The 27,002-nt window shown below is 39.2% G+C and overlaps 1 protein-coding gene across 1 annotated transcript in view; it reads left to right on the forward strand.

Moving 5' to 3' along the window:
* FAM155A (family with sequence similarity 155, member A) overlaps positions 1 to 27,002 on the forward strand; it is a 602,979-nt gene that overhangs the window by 666 nt on the left and 575,311 nt on the right. The window contains 1 exon segment of the mRNA XM_010831552.1: positions 6 to 447. Within this exon segment, the coding sequence (XP_010829854.1) occupies positions 6 to 447 (442 nt within the window).

The following is a 27,002-nucleotide window of genomic DNA, read 5'->3' on the forward strand; positions in this document are numbered from 1 at the left end:
AACTCTGCCAGACCCGCGTGGCGCCTGGAGACTTGTTACCCGCAGGGCGCCTCCTCGGGCCAGTGCTTCACGGTGGACAGCGCGGACGCCGTGTGCGCCAGGAACTGGAGTCGGGGGGCAGCGGCCCGGGGGGAGCAGGGGCAGCAGACCCGGGGCCCGCCGCAGCCAACTCCGCTCTGGAACTTGTCGGATTTTTACCTTTCGTTTTGTAATTCCTACACACTTTGGGAGTTGTTCTCCGGGTTGTCCAGTCCCAACACTTTGAACTGTAGTCTGGATGTGGTGCTCAAGGAGGGCGGGGAGATGACCACCTGCAGACAGTGCGTCGAGGCTTACCAAGACTACGACCACCACGCTCAGGAGAAGTACGAAGAGTTTGAAAGCGTGCTGCATAAATACTTACAATCGGAGGAGTACTCGGTGAAATCGTGTCCTGAGGACTGTAAGGTAGGAACCCGTGGATTTTTCCCCCCTTCCTCGCGCTGTTATCTCTGTGTGTGTTGGGTGGAGGTGTCTTCTAGAGTTTTAAAGTCGCTTTTTGACTCTGGTTTTGTTACTTCGACCATTGTTTTTGTGGTTCTAAGCGCCTGACCTGCTGCTTGACTTGGGTCTCTCTTGTGAATTGCTGATGGATCAGTGCCTTCTGAGAATCCTTGGAAGATCAAGAGGACTCTGGTCTTCTGAGATAAAGCCAGTGCTTTAACTATCTCTTAAAGCTACGGAGTTGGTTCAGATTCTGCCACTTTTTTTTTTTTTTTAATGTAATTTGAGTGAAGCTTGTGAGGAAGACTGTGATGGGACTGCATACTGGTGACCACAGCTGAAATCAGAACAGGCTAAGACAGGCATGTGTGGTCTGGCTTATGGACCTGACACATGAAGTCTCTGATAGTGACAAATTAAGCTGGTTGGCCAAAGAGACAAGAGAAAGTGTTTGTGATTGTTTATGTGGGAAGAACTAAAAGCGTTTTACGTGTTCTCCAGGAGTAATTCTTGTTGTTTTGAAAGTTTGGGGGGCCTTCCTAAGCGTATTTACTCACACGAGTTTCTTGTTTTCTCTTAGAAATGTGTATAGTTATTGATCAGAAGCTCAGTATGAGTAGAAAATTTGATTACGTATCTGGTGATAACTGATCAGTGTTAGATTATTTATTAGTCACCTTATGTAATTAGCTTGAATTTTCAGGATGCTCTAAGGAAGTATTAATTGACAAATGCTTAACGCCATGACTAAAAAATACTGAACTCATTAATAGCATATATTATCTTCAGCCCCTTCCTGTTGAATATAATAATGGCTGTAAACCTTGCTGATTCACAAAGGAATAGTGTATGCAAGTTTCTTAAGAAATGGCAAATGTGACCATGGGCACATGTCCTAGTAGAAGTGTTGCTGTCCATGGTGCTGAAATGAGATTTGCTCAAGAGCTCCGTTGAAGATGAAGATAACTGCAGTGACCTTTTAGTAGGGAAAGAAATGATGGCAGAATCTCAATAAACCTTGATGTTTTGTCCCAAAGGTAATCTCTTAATGCAATAAAATACTATTGCTTTTCAAAAGAAATAATCCGCCATATTGTCTCTCTACCTTTCTCTTCATCACACCCCGAACCTCCCCTAAGGAACACAACTGAGCCTCCTTTGCCTCCCTTGCTGGAAAAGTGTGGTCAAGGGCAGTATGGATCAAAGGGTTCTTGTGATGCTTTCACAAGAGAACTGGCCTAAAGGATACCTACTCAAACTGAACACAGTTCAAGGGCTGTATTCTAGCTTGTATTGATTAGTTGTGCTTTTGACAACTAAGCTAAACTAAAACTAAGCTTGCTTTGCCAACATTCTTTAAGACCAGAAATGTATCTTCTTTGCAGATAATGATATTGCATTTGCAGCATTAATTTGGAATGCTGCTTCATTAGATAAATGGATCTTAAAAGATTTTTATATATTCTTCTTAACTATATGCCTGGTAATTAATCTTAATGGTAGAAGTTACTAATGAATGACTAGTATATTTATTGCATACTTATTTATTTTGACAAGATAATGTTTCCTCCGAATTGCAAGGAAATGGATCTGTCTACTAATTTTACTACCAGTAAAACACTTGCAAAGGTTTCAGTATATTTATGTTTAAAGTGATCCCTTGTAATAATTTGAATTTTCTTGCTTCCTTGAATGTAAACTCTCATAGAAATTTCTAGTTACTTCAGTTTGCATAGGCTCAGTATTCACAAGGTAGTCTACACTTCAGACTACAGAATATTCTTAAATAAGCCTGTAAAATTTATTTTATTTGAATATTCACATAATAAATATCTATACATGTATGTATATATCAATAAATATAGAGTTTTCTCTTGACCTGAAATAATTATCAACTTTATACTTATATCATCATAGCTATAAGGTATAGTGTAGGTTAAATGAACATGTAATATTAGGAACTACTTCTGGATTATGTTTTCATATAAAGTAGTCATTGTGAGCTATATGCACAAAAGCACATTAAAAAAATCTTAACTCCTTTTAGAAACATTTCTTCATACTGAAAAGTAAACACAGACATTTGAGTTTTTCATCTCCACAACACAGGATTTATTACTTGTGATGCCTTGAGCTATTTTTTGGTTGGTTGGTTGTCAGTTAGAAACACTTGACATTTATTCCAGGATAACTGTTTTCACACAGTTTCAAATTTTGGGTGCCAGGGTGAGGTGTGTTCAGTGTGTGTTCTTGGTTGATAATTTACAAATCTATTAATTAGATCCTTAGCTTAACATACAGCTTCTTTATGATTTTGCAAAACTGCGATCATATCCACATACAAAGTATATTACTTAACTTAAAATGCTATTGGTGGTCTTTGAAGAATGCATCTGAGTTTCTTTCTGAACACTTTTACTTATTTCAAACATGCTTATAATTTGAAATGATGTCTATCTATCTTCAAGGGCAATGTTAAAGATATATAGTCCATGCAAAATTTTCTACATTTTAAGGTTAATGACAAAGTCTTAAGCTACATTAAAAGTAAATGCATTATATTTCCAGAGTTGGTAATATATTCATGAAAAAAATCTAATTTAATGGTTTATTAATATATTTATACATTTATATATAGGATATATGCTATAATATTAATTATACAAATAATTAGAATTCATATTTTAGAAGAAATACATTAACTTTATAATACCCATATATAATTACATGATTAATATAGTGACTCCCAAACTTTAAAAGTTAGGACATATTATTGCCTTCTAGTTTTATAATTGCTCCCATTAAACAAAAAATGCCACATTCCATGTAGGTATGCAATTAAAATGGATTAAATTTAATTTTTATTGAACTTGATTTAAGGGACTTTTGGCCCATTATAGTGAAAAAAAAAAACTCTTAATATTGACTTAATCAAATCATATTGCTTTGGACCTGTAGTCATTGGAGATCAAATATAGCTTGGATTTACTTTAGTAAAGGTTTATTTGCAATATATAATAGAAATCATTTACACCCAAGAATATTTTTTAATATTCTTAGAGATAGCTGGTTTAATTTTTAAAATAAATATACACTTTTATCTGGGAATTAATTTATGGTAAAGAACAAGAACTTCCGCATATATCATTTAAACTATAGCATTCAAGTAGCAAAAATTATGACAGTAATTCTTCTCTGAACTTTGCAGTTTTATTCTAAATAATGTTTTTAACATACAGCAGGAATCTGACAAATCTGTGAAAGTCTTCAAGATGGCTGGCAATATTAAAAAATACACTCTTCCAATCATAAACAATTACAATGTACATTATTAAAATGCCTTAATTTTTGTTTAGTTGTTTTTCTTATGAAGATTTTTTTAATACGCCATTCTTTAGCTTCTAGGCATTCTTGAAATTACATATTATAAAACAAATATTTAGGGAATATAAATGTCCATGTTACAGGTAAACTTTTAGTACTAATAGTTTTATTCCTCAAGACAGATGGTCAGGAGAAGTGAGTTTGAGATTAGATTCTAATATAAATCACTGTACCACTGTATTTTAATTCTCTTAGAATAGATTATAATCCTTATACTGCAAGAATGTATGCATTCTTATACTTTTATTTCATAATTTTATGCTAAATTACATTGCATATTTTATATAACAGACAATGATCAGAAGAATACTCTGCTAATGTTCCTCGTATGTAACAATTGTGATTCTCAGAGCTTTGTGTATCCTTTGCAGAAACCACTCAAAAACATTAAGCAGTTTGAGAATGTAAAATTTGGTTACATAATATATAGTTTAAACAAAAAGTCATTTTAAAATTCTTATTTATTTTAGTGTCATATCCTGTAGATATTTTAAAATGATTTTTAAGGAAATAAAATAACAATTTTTTCCACTTAAATATTATATATAAAATATTTTGCTGTAATCAGTTTAGTGCTACTGTATATATTATGACAGTATCCGGAATGTGGAATGCATCTGCAAATAGACCTCTTTTGCATTCTACCACTGTAGTATTTTCAAATCATATTTTTATAACTGAATCACTTCTCTGCAATATCACACAGTCTAACCGTCAGATGGTCACTTTAACCACTAATAAGGCCGTTTATAAGGTCAAAGCCACTGTCATAACTTTTTATGACCAGATTTTAATTTTTAATATTTTTGCCCCATATAAAAATGGGGTGCTTTATAAACCAAGGAATGATTTTTTTAAAAAATTCTGACTTGTAACTGGGTCAGATTAGTAGCTATATAGGGCATAACCACAAAATTTTAATAATTGCTGTTTTACATTGGTTTTAATCACTTTAATTAGATGAGATTGGTGTCTGCATATGCAAGGTGAATTAAAGTATAAAGAAAAAAAATCAAATAATGTTCTCAGTCTCATGCTGTCCCACAAATAAATCAGAATGCATCGATATATTTTGATAGTAGATTGAATGTACAAAAACAAATCTATAGATAGCTGTTTGAAACACAATACTATTTTGGTTTGCATTATTGACCTATTGCCTCAATTTCAATTCCTCATTTCCGTTTCAATCTTAATCTTCTATGTTGACCTCATGTTGACTAGGCACCAAACATGTCATTGTTCGCTTTATGTTGACTTACGCTCAAAAGATATTTCTTCAGTATCAGTTAACATTTACTCTAGATCAGTGGTCCTTGGCATTACAGCAGAATATCCTGGGAATCTTTGAAAATACGCCCAGCCCGAAGAGATTCTGATTTCATTGGCCTGACTTGCGTCATGAGCTTGGGCTCTTCCAGTTTCCCTGGCGCCGTGCAGCCTAGGGTGAGAACCGCTGTTCTAGTTGAGTGACAAGCGAAGTGGAAAGACCTTTTAGGTCCTGCGCCTCTGTAATACATAATAGCCTCACTGGTTCAACAGATGAGAAAGGAACTTACACTGTTTCTAGGTGGTAAAGGCTACCGGACTAGAGGGAGCGAATACCCTGTGGTGGGGCGGAGGAAGTCGGATGAATGCGAACCAGTTGTGTGCGAGCCTTAGGGAAGGTGCCGAGGAAGAACACGGAGAGAAGGCTGCAGAAAAGGCCGGAGCTTCGAACATTCAAGGATGGGCCTACTGGCTGTGGATTTTCTGTCTTTTAGCCAGAACTGAGGCATTATTCTGTTGTTCACTAATGGGCTGAGCGCATGAGTGCAGAAATCAGATTGTTTCTCTGTGAGACGATCAACTATTTGATTAGAGGAGCCTCAGCCTCCTTACTTTGTCTCTAATTTTAGCTTGTATAAATGGCTAAAATTTAGACTTTTTCAAAAGTATGCATTGGTTTTAAGAGAAAACATCTCAGCTTGTCATAGTATTTCATGTGGTTTGGTTTATTCTTTCTTCACCTATTTACTTTATTCAACCTAGAGAATTACTAATTCTTTTTTATTGTTCTTTCTCCATTATGGTGACGAGCCATATCTCCTCTCTTACTTATTTCTGTCATATTGGAATAACTAGTTGACATTCATAGAGTGTTGTGAAGGTACAAATTGCTAAGTAGACACAGAATGCTATCACACTTAATTTAGGAATTCATTTTAGAGGGATCTTATCATTGTTCTGTTTTGAAGGGACTGTAATATCATCACATTTTATTTTTTTAAAGTTTAGATTAGAAATGCTGTGAAACACTAAATTTAAGTTTTACTTTAAATTAATAAGCAATAAAACCTTACAATCCAAATAATGAAATTTCAGTAATAAAATGTTTTAAATTCCTTCGATTCTTTAAAACTGAGAACAGGAATTCACATCTGCCTTTCTTTGGTAATAGTTCATGGTTTATGCTATGCGTTGTGTAGAATGCATGAAAATATTTCCTTCTTGGGTGTTTAAAGTGTTAAAAGGTTAGTAGCCGACCTTTCCTCTCTGTTTATACACAGAGTCATTTATTAAAAGAAAAAGTTGTAGATGCTATTATGGATGGTAAAAAAAAAATCTTGCAAAAAAATGCAAGTTTGCTAGTGTTTAAATTCAGTTACTGATCTTAGCAGCCGTAGTAGTATATCTACATGTATGTGGAATGGGTGGATGCAATAATTACTTCTTTAGAAATACATGGGAATTGTATATGTCAGATGCTCTGCCCCTCTTGAGAAGGAAATTGGGCTCTACTCAAAACCGTGAGTCCTCAGCCCTTGATTTCCTCTTCTTCCTGTCAGTGTGCCCTCTTGGTTCATCTGGCTGAATCCTCTCCTGGCATCTGGAGGCTTCACTCGCAGGGCCTGTGTCCCATGGGACACCCAGAGTTCAGAAGTCTTACTTCTCTGCATCTCCACTGCCATCAGGAATAATCAGTCTCTTTCCTCCTGAACTGTCACTGACTTTGTTTATTTGGGGAAAAAAAAATTGAACTAAGATTTAAACATATGATCATGACAAAGTATTTGTTTTCTCAGAAAATGATCGGAGTCACTCAGAAGTTTAAGTGCCAGGACGAACTTCAGTAGTAGCTAACAGGTTTTCGAGTTGATTAGAAGTCAGGAACTAGTCTAATTCATTTAATCATGCCATCTTTATAAGTTCTACCACATATTTTACAGATGCGTAAAGTGAGGACATAAAGTTAACTCTCCCGAGCTCAAACAGCTGGTAGTGTTAAAGATCAAGCTCACTTCCTCACCTTATTGTGTTTTCTTTTCTCCCTTCATTATGATCATCACAGTCATACTGAATCAGTTCAGTTCAGTCTCTCAGTTGTGTCCGACTCTTTGCGACACCATGAGCTGCAGCACACCAGGCCTCCCTGTCCAACACCAACTCCCAGAGCCCACCCAAACTCATGTCCATTGAGTCAGTGATGCCATCCAACCATCTCATCCTCTGTCATCCCCTTCTCCTCCTGCCCTCAATCTTTCCCTGCATCAGGGTCTTTTCAAATGAGTCAGCTCTTCGCATCAGGTGGCCAGAGTATTGGAGTTTCAGCTTCAACATCAGATCTTCCAATGAACACCACAGTTCATCTTGAATAGTGAAGAGATAAGTATATAAATCCACAAATACTTTTTAATTTTTCATTTATCATTAAAAGTGTTTTATAGATGATATAGAAAGCTATGATGGCAGAAATTTGGGAGTCCTAGACAGCTGGAATGAATGGCCAAGAATTCCAGGTTCATAAAGTCTTGTTGGGGGGGCCAGTTATGACTATGAATAAATGGTTTGACTACCAGCAGAACACTTAGATTTCCATTTCGAGTGGCACAGAGGACGGATATAGATACAGTTTTGAAGGGAGGGAAGCAGACTTTGGAAGTCTGTGGTAGTTCTTACACTGAGTTCGTAAGTTCAGTGAGATACAGTCACTTGTTGTCTCACATTTTTCAACAGCCACATCCAATTTTTACCACAGTGTTTTAAAAGATGTTGAGTTTATGAGTTGAGAATTGTGTACATATTGCCTGAAATCTGCAATAGTTGGAAATCTTAATATTTATCTAAACTTTATTAGCCCTTTATATGCCCTCTTTCTGAATACAATCACACTGAGGGGTCAGGGCTTCAGTGTATAAATTTGGGGGGACATACTTCCACTCACACATTGAGTAAGCTATATGGCAAGAGCTGGAGGAAATGCCTCTGGAGAGAGATTAGTGCTCAGTTGTGAAGAACCGTGTATCCCATGCTAAGGGCTTGAATCTCATCCTCTGTGTGATGTAATATCAGAGAGGAATTCTAATCAAGTGATTTACTTGAGATGGTTTGTTTTCCTCAAAACTTAGCCTTGGCAGCAATATGTTGATAGGTTGGAAGAGGGTGAAGTGATGTCAGAAACTAAATTTCAAATTATATTTCATTTCAGTTAGTCTAAATTTAAATAACCCCAGGTGGCTAGTGGCTACCAGGATGGAGAGAATATTCTAAATGACTATGGTGGCTATGGAAGGGGAGAAGAAAGCAAGATTCAGGAGACTTTTCTGGGTTCTAATTTACCAGTTGCCATGTAGAGGAAGGATTTGATTCAGACTTTAGGAAAGGTGATACTCTGGATGTGGACGCATGGAATGAAATAGCAAATACAGGAGGAAGAACGCATTGGGATTGAGATTGGTGAAACGACAGGAGTCCGTTCTTGGAGATGATGCCATCAGGAGATGTTAGTAGGTAGTGTATCATATAAGTAGAGCCTTTGGTGCGGCATTTCCTCTCTACATGTGATGTAGTTTGATCTAGGAAGCTGTGGGCAGAGAGTAGATGATTTAACAGAAACAGATTACGTGGAGAGGATGTCAAGGATGAATTCTGAGGAAGAGCAATGTTAAAGGGTCTGGGCAGAAAAGGGACCAGAACTAGAGACCGAAAAGAAGCAGGGAACGAGAGTGAAAACGGGAGGATGGGAACAGAGAGAGAATGGGGGAGGGTGGGCGGGGAGGGGCAGAGGGGGACAGAAAGGAGAGCACCCTTAGCATGTGAAGATCTGAACAATATAGGGAGGAGTTTTAAGAAGGATGTAGAGTCAGTCAAGGGTGTCTTATGTTTCAGAAAGAACATGTAGGATGAAGCCTAGAAATAGGTCACTGCATTTGACAATCAAGTCTTGTTGAACCTTTCAAGACTAGCTTCAATAGAATGATGAAAGAGATGTCAAATTGTGATGCATTAAGGAATGAGCTGGAGTTGAGGAGATAAAGACTAGTTTGAACGATTCTTCATTAAGTTCGGTGGTGAAAAGAAAAAGGAAATGAAAAGGCGGGAAGATGTGAGTTTAAAGGAATAAATATTTTATGATGAAATAAGCATTAGAATATTTGTAGCTTTTGATCTGGGACCCAGATGGGAGTATGATATTGAAAGTATCACTTTCAGAAAAAATTAGCAAAGGCCCCAGATCCCAAAAGAAAGAGGACAGGCTCTAACTTATTCTTATTCTTGGGAAGGAGGGAGGCTTTATCTTTGTTCATTGTGCTGTGCAGCTAAGATCCTTTGTTTTATTGCTTATATTTTAAAGAGGAACAATGCTTTAATTTCAGAATTTCAGATAATAAGTACAATTGTTATCTTGAAAATGCTTAAATAAAGTAGAATATTCATTTTCAAATAATAGAAAATAATTATTAGCTGTAAATATGAGATCATAAATAATTATATGTGTCACTGTGAATTATTTTCTTTAGAAATGTGCTGTCCTGGGGTTCAGTGACATATTTATAGAGTCTGTGGAATTAAATATGGCTATCTCATTATCTGTTTTCTTCAAAAATATTTAGTATGTTTGATAGAAAGTTCTAAAAATAGAAATTAATTTTAAACCTAATAGAGAAGTATAGTAAGATAGTTACAAGAAGTATTGAGAATAGACTGGGTTCAACTCCCAGTTTCATCTCTTATTAATTATATGACATCATGCAAATAACTTAAAATAGGGATTCTAGCACCTCTTTCATAAGACAGTTATGGGAAGAAATCAAGAGACTCCCATGCATGTTGAAGTATCTAACCTGGGGCTTGATGATGCCCAATAAGTAGAAGCAGTTCATTAAAATCCATGGGGAGAAAGCTGTGGGGAAATCAGTAAAATTGCTTCACTTGAGATCTCATGTAAATTTTCTGGTAAGCAACAGTCAATTACAAGAGTTTTATAAACAGACTTTGTATTTTGCATGATAAACCTGATTTTACTATGTCTACATCCCTTCTGCTTCTTTGGGAAGGTGACTAAAGGTGAGTCTTTAGAATGAAACGGAAAACAAAAATTCAGCTGAAAACAAAAATTCAGGGTGAAAATGTTGCATTCCTAAAGCTTGACTTTTCCCCTTGTTATTTCAGATTAAAAATTAACATGTGCTGGGTTTTAGACTCAGTGGATCCTCTTAGATTACTGCAAAGGGACTTGAGCCCTTTCGTGTACAAACGTTTGGGGGAGGACACATGGAGAAACCATTGTAATAACCGTCCATCTCCTGGAAACCTTGGGGTGAAAATAATCTTGGGGGAAATTCTCTGTTATGTTGTTCGTCAGGCACTGCAGAGTCTCCTGTGCCTCCAAGCTCCATTTTGAAAGTTGGAGCCCTTTGCTGAACCCTCTACTACTTGTCTTCGTGTTCTGCTTCGGTTGCCCCTGTTATTTTCCTCTCTGCCCCTCCATTTACACACTCTGCCATGCTTAGTGTTCTTATTAATTGGCGGGGGGAGAGGAAGTAGAGTTAAAGGTTGCCTCAGCATTTGAACTACAGCTGGTGGACGAGGCCAACGTGGCGGGCACCGAGATACGCCAGACTGAACAGGGTAGGCTGGAAGACTGAGCTGTGCTCTGGGAACGGTACACGGTTACCCTCAGAAAGAAAAGGCACAGCAAGGTTCTTTAACTTGATAAAAATTGCCATGTGGAAGCGGGGGTCTTGCTTCAACAAATGGGTTAATTAAGGCTTAGAGAACGTAGGAAGTGAGCCAGAATTGTCACAGACAGGTGTGGTATAGACAGAACTCAAACCAGTAGTATCTGGCTCTTAATCTCATGGCCTCTGACTTTATTATAATGTGTTCACTCTGCCGCAAATCATTGCTCATCTAGTTTGTTTTTTTTTTAATTTTCTAGGGGGAGAATGTGGGTGGCTGACAGCAGGAGTGGATAGAACATAAAGTTCTTTGGCACATAAGAGAAATTATAACTTCTTTCATCCAGTGTTTCTGTTACAGCAGCTGGGTATAGGAGAAGAGCAGAGGCCTAAAAGTCAGAAACACCTAGATTTACATGGCTGTTCCATCAGTTCCTGCAAGATGTGGATACATACATATCCATGTTGAGGAGAGAAGGAACAGGTATATAATAAAAAATGTAGCTGGCGAGGGAGTTTCCTGGTGGCCTCGTAGTTAGGATTCCGGACGTTCGCTGTAATGACCTGGACTCTATCCCTGGTTGGGGAACTGAGATCCTGCAAGCCGTGTGGGCAGTGCGTGTGTGTATGTATGTATATATATATATATATATAGTGGATGGGTGGAGCTCTCATTTGTTCATCCAGGCTACTCTGAGAAGACAGGATGGCGTCACCCTGCAAAGCTCACCCGACTGTTAGACACTGAGCTGATGGAAACCATTGACAAGTTTGTCCCCTTCTGATCCAGTCATCAGTTTCTGACCAGAGCTGTCCTGGTGCAGGTCAACTCCCTGTAGAGACTTTTGACTTATTTTCCGTAGAGGCATTTAAAAAGGCACTGGTGATGCATTTAATCTTGGGAGTCACAGTGACCCTAGATAAGCAGTGAGAGTCTGTCTGAAGAGAAGCAAGTATTTTTAAAAAGGTGAATCTGAATCTTAAACAATTAAAAACAAACAAACAAACAAAAACAGAATTTCTCCTTCTTCTTAGTGAAAATGAGACAGGTCCCTATGGGCTGCTAAGCAAGGAGTTATGGGCACCTGCGCTTTCTGAGGCTGTGGCGTCATGTCAAAATCCAGGTGTCATCACGTGGGGAAAAAGACCGCAGGCAAGTGCAGATGACCTAGCTGTCAGTGGAGCTGCGAGGCTTACATCTGATTAGCTTTGTAGAGGGCTGGCGAATTAGGACTAGATTCAGATATGTTCAATCTGCCCCATGGATTTTCTAAATATGTATTGAAAATTTAGAAGTCACTTATGAAAAAAATGAGCCCTTTCCTTATCATTGAAGTTTAGACTTTTTAAACTAAAGGTTCATTTTCATTTACTATGTCTGAAAATTCCACTGAGATGGAATTCAAGTCTGAGTAAACAAAATCCTTGTCAGCATAGTTTGGCTTCTTTGATGAATATAGATTATTTTCAGCTGGCATAGTTATCAGCTGCTCAGTCATGGACTTGATTTCTCTGTGCAATTAATTGGCTATTTAAAATTATTAAAATAAATGATTCAATCTTTAGGTCCTTGTGTTTTTTTGATCGTATGACTTTATGGATAGAACAGGCCAACCGAGTATATGCTGCTTCACCTACAAGAAGTCAAAGCAGTTATTTATCTAAATAATTTTTGAGAAGAGCGAGCATATTAAAAGAGTGACCAAACTCTTTTTGTTTGTTTAGTCTTTGAGAAATAATTTATTTGCAAATAACTTAAAGATCTGGAGAGAGTTAACAAGACCCTTGAATGTTTGTAAGCCTCAGATCTGTAACCTTATGTTTCATACATTAAGCGCTTGAGCTTTTCGTAACAAAATCTAAAATGGTTCTCTGAGGGCAGCAGGGTTGATTTTTTATAATCTTCAGTTATTTCATGAAGGTAGAGCCTTTAAAATGCTGATAAAGAGTCAGTTTTAACATGGACAGAGAGGCTGGGCTTCGCCCCGGTTGTGCTGTCCAGACAGCAGCATGGCAAATGCGCCCAACTCGAAGTTCACTGACCGTTGGTGGTGGTTTAGTAGCTAAGTCGTGTCCGACTCTTGTGACCCCATGGACTGCAGCCCGCCAGGCTTCTCTGTCCATGGGATTCTCCAGGCAAGAAGACGAGTGGGTTGCCATTTCTTTCTCCAGGAGATCTTCCCAACCCAGGGATCAAACCTCGGTCTCCCTCACTGCAGGCAAATTCTTTACCAGCTGAGCTACAAGTTAGGTTCTGTATTAGAGTTTCTCCAGCATTGCACTCTAATTGGATGGATGTTCAAGTTTTTCCACAATACCCACTTTAAATAGTTAAATGCAAAAGCTGCTGCTGCTGCTAAGTCGCTTCAGTCGTGTTCGATTCTGTGCGACCCCATAGACAGCAGCCCACCAGGCTCCCCCGTCCCTGGGATTCTCCAGGCAAGAACACTGGAGTGGGTTGCCATTTCCTTCTCCAATGCATGAAAGTGAAAAGTGAAAGGGAAATGCAAAAACTCAGCAGTACAAATTTGCATTTCTTTATCACTTGTTTATATTAATAAAAATGAAAACATTATAGCTAAAGGCACTCAACGACTTACTTTTTTTTTTCAAGTCAAGACTAGATTTTGTTGTAGATGAACTATGGAAGAGTTAACTCATGACAGATATTGTCTGGGCTTCTCTGATAGCTCAGCAGGTAAAGAATCCACCTGCAATGCAGGAGACACGTAGATATTGTTTAGGAAAAAACATTTTCACTTCATCTAAATATATTAGTTTATCTTAGTGGCCTGACATTTGACATGCACATGACCAGGTGAAGGTGCTGCAGAGACAGAGGCAACACATGATGGTTATGGGGGTCCCCACTCCCCACTTCCGTGTGACTGGCTGCAGAGAGACCAGAGGCAACACATGATGGTCAGTCAGGTCCCCACTTCCTGTGTGATTGATGATCAGAATTTATTTTTGTTTGTACAATGTGGTCTCCATTCTGGGCTGTTTTGTATGGCCCTGAGCCTATTCTTATTCTCCCGTTTTGTTTTTTTTTTTTCCTTCTTTTTCTACTGTGACAATATATGATGCATTTAATGTAGTAAATTATTAAAGAGAATTTCTCAGGAGGCTGTTCAGCTCAGTTCCTCTGATTTCTCCAGTTAATGGTGAAGGGCCATGCTCAGGGCTGCCAGTGCTTGCTTTGGATTTCAGCAGGTGGATCAGAGGGGCCAAAAGAGTGTCAGGCCTGAAGAAAACACACCCATTTTCTCAGAGTGATCACAGTGGTTATTTTAATCTTCTTTGCCATCCAGATATATTAAAGGATGCTCCATAAAGAACATTTTAATAACTTAATTTGTAATCATCGCCTCTGGGAATGCACTTTGTCATAGTTTTTGGTGCTCTATAGTAAAAAAACATAGTATAAAGACGAATGAATATTTCCTTTTAAAAACAGATCTTTAGTGGTAACTGTTCTTAGATAACTTGAGCACTATTATTATATGGCAATAGTAATTTAGGCACTGAGATAAAAGATATCCCACAGCGCACCCAGTTAAAAAAAGAATAAATAATCAGATGCTTCATCATGTGTGACTCATATATGGACATGAAAAAAATGTAAGAACTTTATATATAAACAGGGTACTTACTAACGTAAAGAAGCAAGGAATATGAGGGAAAATCCAGGAGAATATTTGATTTTCTTTTTCTAGGTACTTGTTAATGAGAACAAGGTTAAAAGGCATGTAAATCTCTTAAGCTAAAACTGTTGTGTTCATAATCTGCTACTAAAAAACACAACTTGGTAACAAATATTTCTTTTCAAGTGGTCTCACTTTCAACCTGTAAATGGAAATTAGATTTCACTTAGAGCTTTGAAATCAGGACAGTGCTGTAATTTCAACATGAAATTGTTTCTTCTAACTTGCTTATAAATTAACTTTTTCTCTCTTAAAAATACAATCGGCCCTAAGTCAAATAATTACAAAATACTAATTTTATAAAATATGGTGTTTGATATCTTTGTTGCTGAACAAGAGCGCTTTTTATATGGCAAATATAAACATAGTATTTTATTTGTACATGCTTCTTTATGGGTAATTATGGGTTTCAAAAGTAATAAACAGTGTAATTATTCCATAGCTTGCAGTGGGGATGTGTTTCCTTAATCTGGTCACTTAAAGAAAGAAATAACTATTCATCCCTGAACCTTTTCAGAAAAGCAATTAAAAAAAATTCTGATATAGAAAAAATATATCATTGTTTAGTTCTGCTGATTAGTTTATGAATTTTGAGAGACTGGAAAAATAAACTTTACAATGGTTATATCATCTGAGAAATCACCTAGATAGGTCAGATAGTTCCAAAAGTTTAAGTAACCGACAGAGAAATGTCTTAAAATATCACTTTCCACTTAAGGAGAGCATTGTGACATCTGTGACTTGCTTTGATGTAGTTTGGATGGAAATATAAAAGTATAATAATTATGGTAACATTTGCCAAATCTGTTATGATTATATGGGTGTTTAGTTATTAGTCTTTCAAATTCTCTATATGTTTAATTTTTTTCATAATTCAATACTGTTTTAAAAAAGAATCAATGGTGTGTGGGGAGGAAAATGTTTGCTAATTATGCCAGTATTACAGTCTGTGTAAGTTATATTTATTATAATTTGGTAAACTGGCACTGTGGCTTAAAAAAACCACTTTCCAAGCATTGCGGTGTCATTTCACAGTGTGGAATGAGCTAGAGTGTTAGCAATATGACAAGGAAGAAGCTGACTCCCTAATGGGTATTCAGGGACTTTTTGTATTATTCATATAGAAATAAATATAAGTATAGTGACTGCTTTGGCCCTCTGATGAAGAAAGTTTGTTAATCAGTCAGCAACCCAAGTATAGGGAAAAAATGATGAAAAGCTATTTCTCTATCTTTGTAAATATTAATTTTGCTTTTTAAATTTTGATTTGATTCATGGGCAGGCAGCAAAGCTATGCCCAAAGTTGGAGGACAGTTTTCCTCCCTGTTACGATCATGTGTGTGCGTGCTTCACAATTAGCACCCAGGGTTGCTGCTAGACCCAATTTGTTTAATTCTCTGAAGTAGGTCAGACAACTCTCCCCATTTTGCAGAAAAGTAAGCAAAGAGCATAAGACTTTTACTTAAAACTCTTGACAATTATATTTGTTTTCTATTACATTGCTATAGTATAAAACCAGTCCTTGATTTTCAAAGATTATTGAAAAGAAAGAAAGTTGAAAATAACCAAAAACATTAGCTTGAAGACAGTTTCTAGCAGCATGTGGATGGTTTACATGATAAATCCATGCAATTGACTTCATACATATGTACCTGCCCATTTGTTTCTCCTGTTAGATTTTGAGACGACCCTTTAAGCTAGGAATTATGACTTATTCTTATTTTTTGTGTAATCATTTTTTAAACAAGAAGAGAAAGAAAACCTGAGCTCGTGATGGTTATAAAACATTGAGGCAGATTCTTTGATGCTTCTCCACCTGAGAGGGTGCCCTCCCTCTGAATCCAGGTATGCTTATTATGGCTGCTTCACTCAAAAGACCGGCACAGAAATAGTGCTCCGTGACTTCCAAGGTAGGTGATTCAAGGTTATGCAGTTTCTTCCTTGTTCGCCAGGACACGTATTCTTGAAGCTTTGGGCTGCCAGTGAACCCAAGACCGCCATCCAGTAAGGAAGCCCAAGCCACACAGAAAGACCACGGGTAGGCTTTCTCATGAACGGTCTCGATTGAGCCCAGCCTTTGAGTTGTCCCGGGCCAGGTGCCACACATGTGAGTGAAGCCTCCAGGTGAGCCCTCCGCCCAGCATTTAAGTCACCACGAGCCCTTCAAATCCTCTAAAGCACCAGACACTTCAGATGACGGAAAAGCTGCCCTGTGTGTGATGTCTGATTTCCTGAGGCAGAGAATCCTAGCTGTACTGAGGTAGTTGCCGTTTTATACTACATTCTGGTGGTTTGTTACTCAACAACAAATCGTGGGGCTGTGTTCGATAATAGTTTGTTGAATGACTGATTCTCCATTAAGTGAGAGGTTTCACTGAGTAAAACTAATGAACACTGAAATAAAAGAAACCTATGTGGTCCCATATGCATTATTGAATTTTTTTCCCCCTCTCTGGTTAGCAGTGCTGGTAAGTTGAAGTTGTTCTTGTGACATATTCTCCTGGCAGTTCATTTGATTCATTTAGTAACCAGTATTCATGCACTGACTCTTGTGGCCAGGCCATCATCTGAGGAATTTTGATGTATGTGGTGTTAAGATACGCTGTCTGTGAGCAGGTTGCGTGCAGCACAGCTGAAAAACGCACTTGGAGGCTGCACAGGGACAGTGCCACGGAGGGACGGGCACAGTCGTCTCCAAGAGCTGCTCCTGCCTTCACTAGGTCACCCGTGTGTCTCACTGTGCGTCCATCTGTGGAGAGTCAAGTGGAAGCTCGTACAACCATCCACATAATTAAAGTGTCAAAATGTGTCTGCCGAAATTTTTGCGTTATCTGGAATATTCAGTTGAAATCCTCATGTTTCGATTTTTTTTTAAGACTAACAAGTTATAGTGAACTGTCCATGGGGTCACAAAGAGTCGGACACGACTGAGCGACTGAACTGATAGTGAGCTAGCCCACTTGAAATTGAAGAACTTATTCTGCATTTATGACCTAAATCGTTTTCAAGTGGTTGATTATTATGATATTCTCTCTTAGCCACAAGTTTTTACTCTTTCTTAGGAGGAAGTAGTAACATTTTCACTCACATATTAAAATCATCACTTCTCGTATCATGCACCTACTAGCCATGTCTTTGGAATTTTCTAAACATCATTTGTACAAGTTTTCACATTCAATTTATCTGGAATATTTGGGGAAGAATTAAAAGCCAGAAATCAAGAGAGAGAACTAGGCCTGGTGTAATCAGGAGCAAGTGGCTGGTCAGGAGCATGGGTCTGAATGCTGGGTAGAGAAGGAAGAGGCAAACAGTCGTCATGAAGGAGAGCACCAGTCAGCGTTTCAGTGCTTTCGTTGTTCAGTTGCTAAGTCATGTCCAACTCTTTGTGACCCCATGGGCTGCAGCACACCAGGCTTCCCTGTCTTTCACTATCTCCTTAAGTTTGCTCAAACTCATGTGCATTGATGCCATCCAACCATCTCAACCTCTGTCGCCCCCTACTCCTCCTGCCCTCAGTCTTTGCCAGCATCAGGGTCTTTTCCAATGAGTTGGCTCTTTGTATCAGGTGGCCAAAGTATTGGAGTTTCAGCTTCAGCATCAGTCCTTCCAATGAATATTCAGGGTTGATTTTCTTTAGGTTGGGCTACTTTGATCTCCTTGCAGTCCAAGGGACTCCCAAGAATCTTCTCCATCACTGCAATTCAAAAACATCAATTTTGTGGTGCTCAGCCTTCTTTATGGTCCAACTCTCACATGCGTCATTTACCAAGCATTTTATTCAATGGGGTGCTTACCAGTTTTCATGGATAGTTTCAAAACTGAAATAATATTGTATTTGACTTCTTTTTGAAGTTTAAAGTGAAGCAGCTTAAGTCTATTTATTTTTGGTTTGCAAACAAACAAAAACCAAGCCCCAAAGTTGAGAATTTCCACTGTATTAGTCATTGCTCTGTAACAAATGCCACAAACTTAGACTAAAAACAATGCATGGCATTGTCTCTCAGTGCCTGCAGGTCAGAGTCTGACGTGGTTTGGATATGTCCTCAGCAAGTCTGCAGTGGGTGTGTGAGCCAGAGCTGGGGTCTCCACTGAGGCTTTACTAGGGAAAGGTCAGTCTCCAAACCCAAGTTGTGGTTGGTGGGATTCGTGCCTTGCAGACTGTGGACCTGGGGTACTCAGTGCTCATCGGCGGGATGCTGCCTTTGGTTCCTTTCCAGGTGGCCCTCCCTCAGCTCGTCCACAGCCTGGCGTCTTGCTTCTTGAAAGACAGCAAGAGGACATTTTCTCAGCAAGACAGACGTTACAGTCTTATGCAACGTCATCATGAAAATGACAGCTGTCATCTTCGTCCTCTTCTGTTCTTTGGAAGCAAGTCCTGACACTGACAGAGAAGGCAATGGCACCCCACTCCAGTACTCTTGCCTGGAAAATCCCATGGAAGGAGGAGCCTGGTAGGCTCCAGTCCATGGGGTCACTAAGAGTCAAGCATGACTGAGCGACTTCACTTTCACTTTTCACTTTCATGCACTGGAAAAGGAAATGGCAACCCACTCCAGTGTTCTTGCCTGGAGAATCCCAGGGACAGAGGAACCTAGTGGGCTGCCATCTATGGGGTCACACAGAGTCGGACACAACTGAAGTGACTTAGCAGTAGCAGCCCGACACTGAAGGGAGATGGCTGGGCTACCCCAGGACGTGAAGAGCAGGACAATGGATGGTGGCACACTAGAGACTGTTTGACCATCAATTACTGTTAAGGTCCCTCAGAGATATTGGTCTCTAGATAAGCAGAGACAATGTCATTTATTTTTAAATTCCCTCAGGCAAGATACATCTTCATTTTTGTTTTGTTACTATGTCAGTATTTGATACATGTGTGACTATTAATGTAGGAGATCATCAGCATTATTAGGTACAGATACATTTTATTGCAGGGACATATGTAAAGAAGGGACTTCCCTGGTGGCTCAGATGGCAAAGAATCTGCCTGCAATACAGGAGACCTGGGTTTGATCCCTGGGACGGGAAGATTCCCTGGAGAAGGGAATGGCAACCCACTCCAGGATTCTTGCCTGGAGAATCCCACGGACAGAGGGGCCTGGGAGGCTGCAATCCATGGGGTCGCAAAGAGTTGGACACAATTGAGCTACTAATACGTACACACACATATGTAAGGAGAATCTTATTAGGCTTGATTCTGCATGGACAAAGTGAACTTTTAATTAAATAAATTGAAAGTGATCATTGTCAGTCTGTCTTACTTCTTCCAAAATTGTTTCTGTGTGAAATTAAATTTTAAACTTTGCCTTGTAATATTTTTTAGAATTTAAGAGATTTGCTGTACTCATGGAATGATATCCCATAAATGCTTCAGAAGAATGCAATTTGTTTCCTAAAATGCATTTTTAGGGTAAATTAATGAATTTTAGAACCTGTAGTTTCTAAATGGTGACCTATAATTCCATAATAAGATTGATTTTTTTAGACCAATAGAGTAATCTCATATGCCTATTTAGTCATCCATATAAATCTCATTTGTCTGGAATGCTTCCCATAATGCTAAATTCAGATTAAAGGTTTCAGCAATGGGATTTGAAATAAACATGAAGGCACTTTAGAGCAACCACCTTTGTGAATAGAGGCCTTAAAACTATCTATCTTCAACTATTCTGGCCCAACTAGAATACTTAGTTCTTTTTACCTTTTCTGGAATGGCAGACATGTTTCTAGGAGCAACTTGTGCCGTCAGTCCCCGACGCTCACTAGGGCTCAAATTCTGCCTGCCTAACCGCTGTGCAGTGGTGTGTGCACGTGTGTGTTTAGTCGCTAAGTCGTGTCTGACTCTTTGCGACCCCATAGACTGTAGCCCACCAGACACCGTTGTCCTTGGGATTTCCCAGGTGAGAATACTGGAGTGGGTTACCATTTCCTCTTCCAGGGGATCTTCCTGACCCAGGGATTGAACCCATATCTCCTCCATTGCAGGCAAATTCTTTACCACTGAGCTACCAGGGAAGCCCCGCATCATATTTACTTGAGTAAAATGGTTTTCCAATGTCTTGCTTACTGTATTTTTTTTTTCTTTCGGGAGAGTGAAAATATCCTTGGTGTAGGACTGGGAGTATAAAATCAGACTTGGGAGGCAAGTAGGCAGTATCAATCAGGATAGATCAGGTTATGCTGAGTTAATAAACATCCCCAAATGTCAGTGACTTACAGCAATGACACCTCCTAGATTTCTTTCTCGCTAACAGTACGTGTCCTTGTGGATTGGCGGTGCTTCTGTTATGCATTTTCAGTGCAGACTTCAGTCTGCCAGAACAGTCGCTGCTTAGAACATTGTCAGTCTTGTGGCAGAAAGAAACGAGGCAGAATACCATAAAAGTCCAGCTCAAAAGTGAGACAGACTGCTTACAGTTCCATCTCACTGGCTGAAGCGTCACACGACCATTCCTGTGTTCAGTAGAGCAGAGAGGAAGCTAGAATGGCATGCAGCAGTACAGTCTACCAGAGCTAGTAAGGATAAGATGCAGAGAATCTGGGCTCAGAGAAGATCTGTTTTTATATTTCAAGTCTTTGCTGATGGCTGGTACTTTTAAATGTATGTTTTTAAAAATTATATATTAAATCCAACTCTGCCATTACCTTCCAAGTGTAAAATGAGGCTTTTTTTTTTTTAAGGAAAATATAAGAGTAACATGGAAACTTACATTACCATATGTAAAATAGATAGCCAAGGGAATTTGCTGTATGGCTCAGGAAACTCAAACAAAGGCTCTGTATCAACCTAGAGGGGTGGGATGGGGCGGGAGATGGGAGGGAGGTTCAAAAGGGAGGGGATTTATGTATACCTGTGGCTGAGTCTTGTTGAGGTTTGATGGGAAGCAACAAAATTCTGTAAAGCAGTTATCCTTCAGTAAAAAAAATTAATTAAAAAAATAATTATCTAGTCCAAAAAAAGGAGAGTATTCCAAAGATTACCTTATTAGTGGCATTCTTTTGGATGGTATGATATATGGAGATAAAATGATATAACTGATAGATGAGACTTTTCCTTATGTAATTTTAAAATGTAAGTAATTTGAAAGCAAATTATAACTTTCTGGGGAGTGGGAGAAGAGTGGGCTGATGTGTATAGTGATGTTTTGGAGTCCTCTCCCAAAAGCACAGAGGTTAAAGGCATCCCAAAATTTAGAGGAGTGTTCTGAAATATGTTTCCCCATTTATATTACTATGGTTTTATGAATTTAAATTATCTGAATAGATTTGCTTAGTGCTGAAAATGGAAGGCAAAGTTTGGAGATATGCTCTAATTCCTGAATTGATACTAATTGAGGACCAGGTGTGGAGGAGTGAGTAGACTGGTGTTTGGGCAACAGGATCAGGTTAGGTTTATCGTTCTTCATGGCTCAGCTTCCACCCATTCTTGTCATCAGCTATCTCAGTTCTACCGCACAGACCAGACCTTTTGGTTGTTAAAAGTTGAAATGGGCACTATTTGAAAAATGAGTCTAAGCATATGCAGTGGCACCCCACTCCAGTACTCTTGCCTGGAGAATCCCATGGATGGAGGAGCCTGGTAGGCTGCAGTCCATGGGGTCGCTAGGAGTCGGACACAACTGAGTGACTTCACTTTCACTTTTCACTTTCATGCATTGGAGAAGGAAATGGCAACCCACTCCAGTGTTCTTGCCTGGAGAATCCCAGGGATGGGGGAGCCTGGTGAGCTGCTGTCTCTGGGGTCGCACAGAGTTGGACACGACTGAAGCGACTTAGCAGCAGCAGCAGCAGCATCTTGGTATATAAAGAAGACAATGGAATTAACTATCCTTCATCTGGACTTGGGTCATGCCAAAGTGATGAGAATTATTAGTATAAAATTAAGAATTTAAAGGGCTTTCCTGGTGGCTCAGACAATAAAGAATCTACCTGCAATGTAGGGGACCTGGGTTCCATCCCTGGGTCGGGAAGATCCCCTGGAGAAGGAAATGGCAACCCACTCCAGGATTCTTGCCTGGGAAATCCCATGGACAGAGGAGCCTGGAGGGCTACAGTCCACGGGGTTGCAAAGAATGGGACACAACTGAGGGACAATTACTTTCACTTTCAAGAATTTAAAAGATTATCTCTGGATTTTTCTTTTTCCATAAATTGAATCATTTTCCTAGGCATTCTGAACTGACTCTTAAGCTATGTATGTTTTTCATCTGTCTTATGCATAATTATTGACTTAGAAATAATGTGTTATGTAAAATTAGCTCCAGGTCTTTATTATTTATCCTTGCAGCACAGTTGGTACATAATTGTTCACTAAATATTTGTTGACTGGATTTAATCCATTTGGTGAAAACCTAGTTTTAATTCCATAATCATAGGAAAGTGGGGAAGGCAAATCTTCTGTAACTCTCAGAAGCACTTATCTTTGTGTTACACTCTTACCATCAGGCAGAATTCAGCTGTGGTCTTTTCTGTGTGATTCTGAGATGAAATCAAGCTGGATCACAGTGTCAAAATCTTGTTTGAATTAGGAAAAAAGAACTTAAGCAAACTCATGTCTTCATTTCAAAGTATATTCATTCTATTGTCAAACTATCAGTGGGTTTGGATTTCTTCAAATCAAAGCATGATTCATGTAATTACTGTATTATGATTAGCTTTATTAAAGGACTGAAGGTATTTTAATGGTTTGTGATGAATGAAAAGAAGATGAAGTATGAAGAACTAGTCTGCAATGAGAACTGGATGTTGAATTCAGTTATAGTTATTGTTGAATATTCTTTTAATAAGATTGAATCCAGAGGCAAGATATTTTGTTCCTTAAAAAACCCCATTGAAGTATATTTTAAAAATGACCTACATAGTAATGAATTTTCAAATTCTTATTAACATCCTGCAAAAAAAAAAGAGAGAGAGAAAAAACTCTGGCATAATTACTTGGCTTTTAAAATTTAAATTTATGCTCGAATTCATTTTAAGTTTTCTTCTGGTCATTTCATAAGAGTGTCTTGTATAGTTATTGATTTTCTAGATTTTCTTTAATTATGCATTTTATTAGTGACTACTTACAACTTTCTACTCAACAGACTGTATTTATTTCTAGTCATAAATAGTAGAGGAAGAAATGTTCACTTATATTCTAATTAATTATTTTAAAAACTCTTTGAAAGGAATTCCTTTAGAAATTTGATAAGGGAATGAATATTAATGTTCCTTATTTGCTAATTTACATCAAAGTTAATTATGCAGAAGGTGAAGACCAAGCATGTTTTGATGCTTTAGTACCTGAGTAGAAAATTTTAAAAATACACCTTTTTTTTTTTTTTTTAAACACTGTCTCTTAGGAAGCATTTGATGTTAGATGCAAAGTCTGTTTTATAAAACAGGATTTTTGATCATCAGTTAATATGTGGTTTCTCTCCAATGTCTTAAAGTGCTTTTAAGTTTATTCTAATTTGCTTTTTGTTTGATTGCGTTCACAGATGCTTCTGTTTCTAGTGGCTCTTCTTAGTGGGCTTTTAGTCAGTTTGGCCTCTGTCCCAGGGAAGACAGCATGGAGGTCTTCCGTGTGCCCCTTAGAAGTTGTAGTGTGTACCTGATGGAAAACAGAGCCGAAACAGGGAATTATAGTGGGTTCCGTTTACCTTTGGGGAATCTTGTTAAAATACCAAGTCTTGACTAGTATTCTGGACCTGAAAACTTCCGTGTTTCCAGCAAGTTTCCAGGACATCGCTAGGATTCAGAGACGTGGAATGGACCGTGTTTTGCGTTGCGGTTGTGTGGCCTTTGTAATCGTCGTACCAGTGAGGCTGGCTCACACCCCACTTGCCTTTGTTTTAGCAGACCCTTGGCATTCATAATTTAACATTCAGAGTTTAAAGTCCATTACTGGTACGTTTAATTTATAATATTAGTAAGGTACAATTTTGAATTGTAGATTAAAATAATGAGTCATTTATCAATTAAACATATGTGTATTGATCCTACTGTAGGTAGGCATATTCTCTTAGGTACTGGGTGACAAAGACAAATAAGACTTAGACACACAAATGGATAATTGCAATATAACATGGCTACTGCTACTCCAGGGGATGTCCAGGTACCATGTGTGGCTTTGGAGAGCCTACTCAGACGACCCAGTATCGCAACCGAAACCTGAAGCCAGCAAGGCCTACGTGTGTAAACGGCAGAGACGTGTCCGGGACTCTCTGACGCCCAGAGTGTGTCTGTACATCAACAGCATAGCCCTGACTGGAGCGTGTTAGAAATGGAGTCTTGGGTCCTGCTTTGGAGCTGCAGCATCCCTGCGTTAGAATCTGCATTTTAATCATGTCTCCGGGTATACATGTGCGCATTAGCAAGATCCCCAGGTAACTCAGTCAAGGAAACACTGACTGTCGGTGAGAGAGATGAGAGACACGAGGAGCTTGCAGCAGACTACAGGAAGTGTATCTCACTGCAGGAGACAGCTGAGCAGACATCAAAGAGCTGGTGCCTTGAAGGCCAGGGAGTGAAGGAGGTTATTCCTGAGTTTCTAAGTCAGTTAATCGCAAAGTATACATTCTTTCCATTATCGCTAATAAACCAATAAAACTGTCTGAAAATGTTAGGTACAAAAGTCCATTGTTTGCTGGGAGCTTTACTACCCTCTGAGATGTGGTTTATAATTATGGGAGTTGGTCTTCTCTGGCTTCAAGTGCTTTACTGAAGTCTGCCTACTACATCATTCAGGAACAGTCTTCGCCTAAAATACCTTACATTATTTTGCTAGCCATAAAGAACATTGCTTATGCCAGTCTACTTTAAGAAAGATGTTTTCCTTAAAGACCCTCACTCATATGCAACATGCAATACTTCATGTCAGGATCCATTTCCAGGGATGCAGATTAACCTGTGGCTCTCCCTAACAGACTGGTTCCAGATAGGAAAAGGAGTACCTCAAGGCTGTATATTAGCACCCTGCTTATTGAACTTATATGCAGAGTACATCATGAGAAATGCTGGGCTAAAGGAAGCACAAGCTGGAATCAAGATTGCCAGGAGAAATATCAATAACCTCAGATATGCAGATGACACCACCCTTATGGCAGAAAGTGAAGAGGAACTAAAAAGCCTCTTGATGAAAGTGAAAGAGGAGAGTGAAAAAGTTGGCTTAAAGCTCAACGTTCAGAAAACGAAGATCATGGCATCTGGTCCCATCACTTCATGGGAAATAGATGGGGAAACAGTGGAAACAGTGTCAGACTTTATTTTTGGGGGCTCCAAAATCACTGCAGATGGTGACTGCAGCCATGAAATTAAAAGATGCTTACTCCTTGGAAGGAAAGTTATGACCAACCTAGACAGCATATTGAAAAGCAGAGACATTACTTTGTCAACAAAGGTCCGTCTAGTCAAGGCTATGGTTTTTCCTGTGGTCATGTATGAATGTGAGAGTTGGACTGTGAAGAAGGCTGAGCACCAAAGAATTGATGCTTTTGAACTGTGGTGTTGGAGAAGACTCTTGAGAGTCCCTTGGACTGCAAGGAGATCCAACCAGTCCATCCTAAAGGAGATCAGTCCTGGGTGTTCATTGGAAGGACTGATGTTGAAGCTGAAACTCCAATACTTTGGCTACCTTATGTGAAGAGCTGACTCATTGGAAAAGACCCTGATGCTGGGAAGAATTGAAGGCAGGAAGAGAAGGGGATGACAGAGGATGAGGTGGTTGGATGGCATCACTGACTCGATGGACATGAGTTTGGGTGAACTCTGGGAGTTGGTGATGGACATGGAGGCCTGGCATGCTGCGGTTCACCGGGTCGAAAGGAGTCGGACACAACTGAGCAACTAAACTGAACTGAACTCCCTAACAGAGGGGCTTCCCTTGTGACCCAGATGGTAAAGACTCTGCCTGCCAATGCAGAAGACGTGGGTTTGATCCCTGACTTGGGAAGATCCCCTTTGAAGGAAATGACAACCCACTCCAGCATTCTTGCCTGGGAAATCCCATGGGCAGAGGAACCTGGTGGGCTACAGTCCATGGGTCTCTAAGAGTCAGACATGACTGAGTGACTAAAGAGCAACAACTCCCTAACAGATGCTCCCCCTTTAACTTCAGATGTCAAACAAAATGGACTGGGGTCTCAGGAATATAGATCAGGGTTCAGTTCAGTTTAGTTCAGTCGCTCAGATGTGTCCGACTCTTTGCGACCCCATGAATTGCAGCACGCCAAGCCTCCCTGTCCATCACCAACTCCCAGAGTTCACTCAGACTCACGTCCATCGAGTCAGTGATGCCATCCAGCCATCTCATCCTCTGTCATCCCCTTCTCCTCCTGCCCCCAATCCCTCCCAGCATCAGAGTCTTTTCCAATGAGTCAACTCTTCGCATGAGGTGGCCACAGTACTGGAGTCTCAGCTTTAGCATCAGTCCTTCCAATGAACACCCAGGACTGATCTCCTTTAGGATGGACTGATTGGATCTCCTTGCAGTCCAAGGGACTCTCAAGAG

Source organism: Bison bison, unplaced genomic scaffold, assembly GCF_000754665.1.
Source record: "Bison bison bison isolate TAMUID 2011002044 unplaced genomic scaffold, Bison_UMD1.0 scf7180017864527, whole genome shotgun sequence".
Lineage (NCBI taxonomy): Eukaryota > Metazoa > Chordata > Mammalia > Artiodactyla > Bovidae > Bison > Bison bison.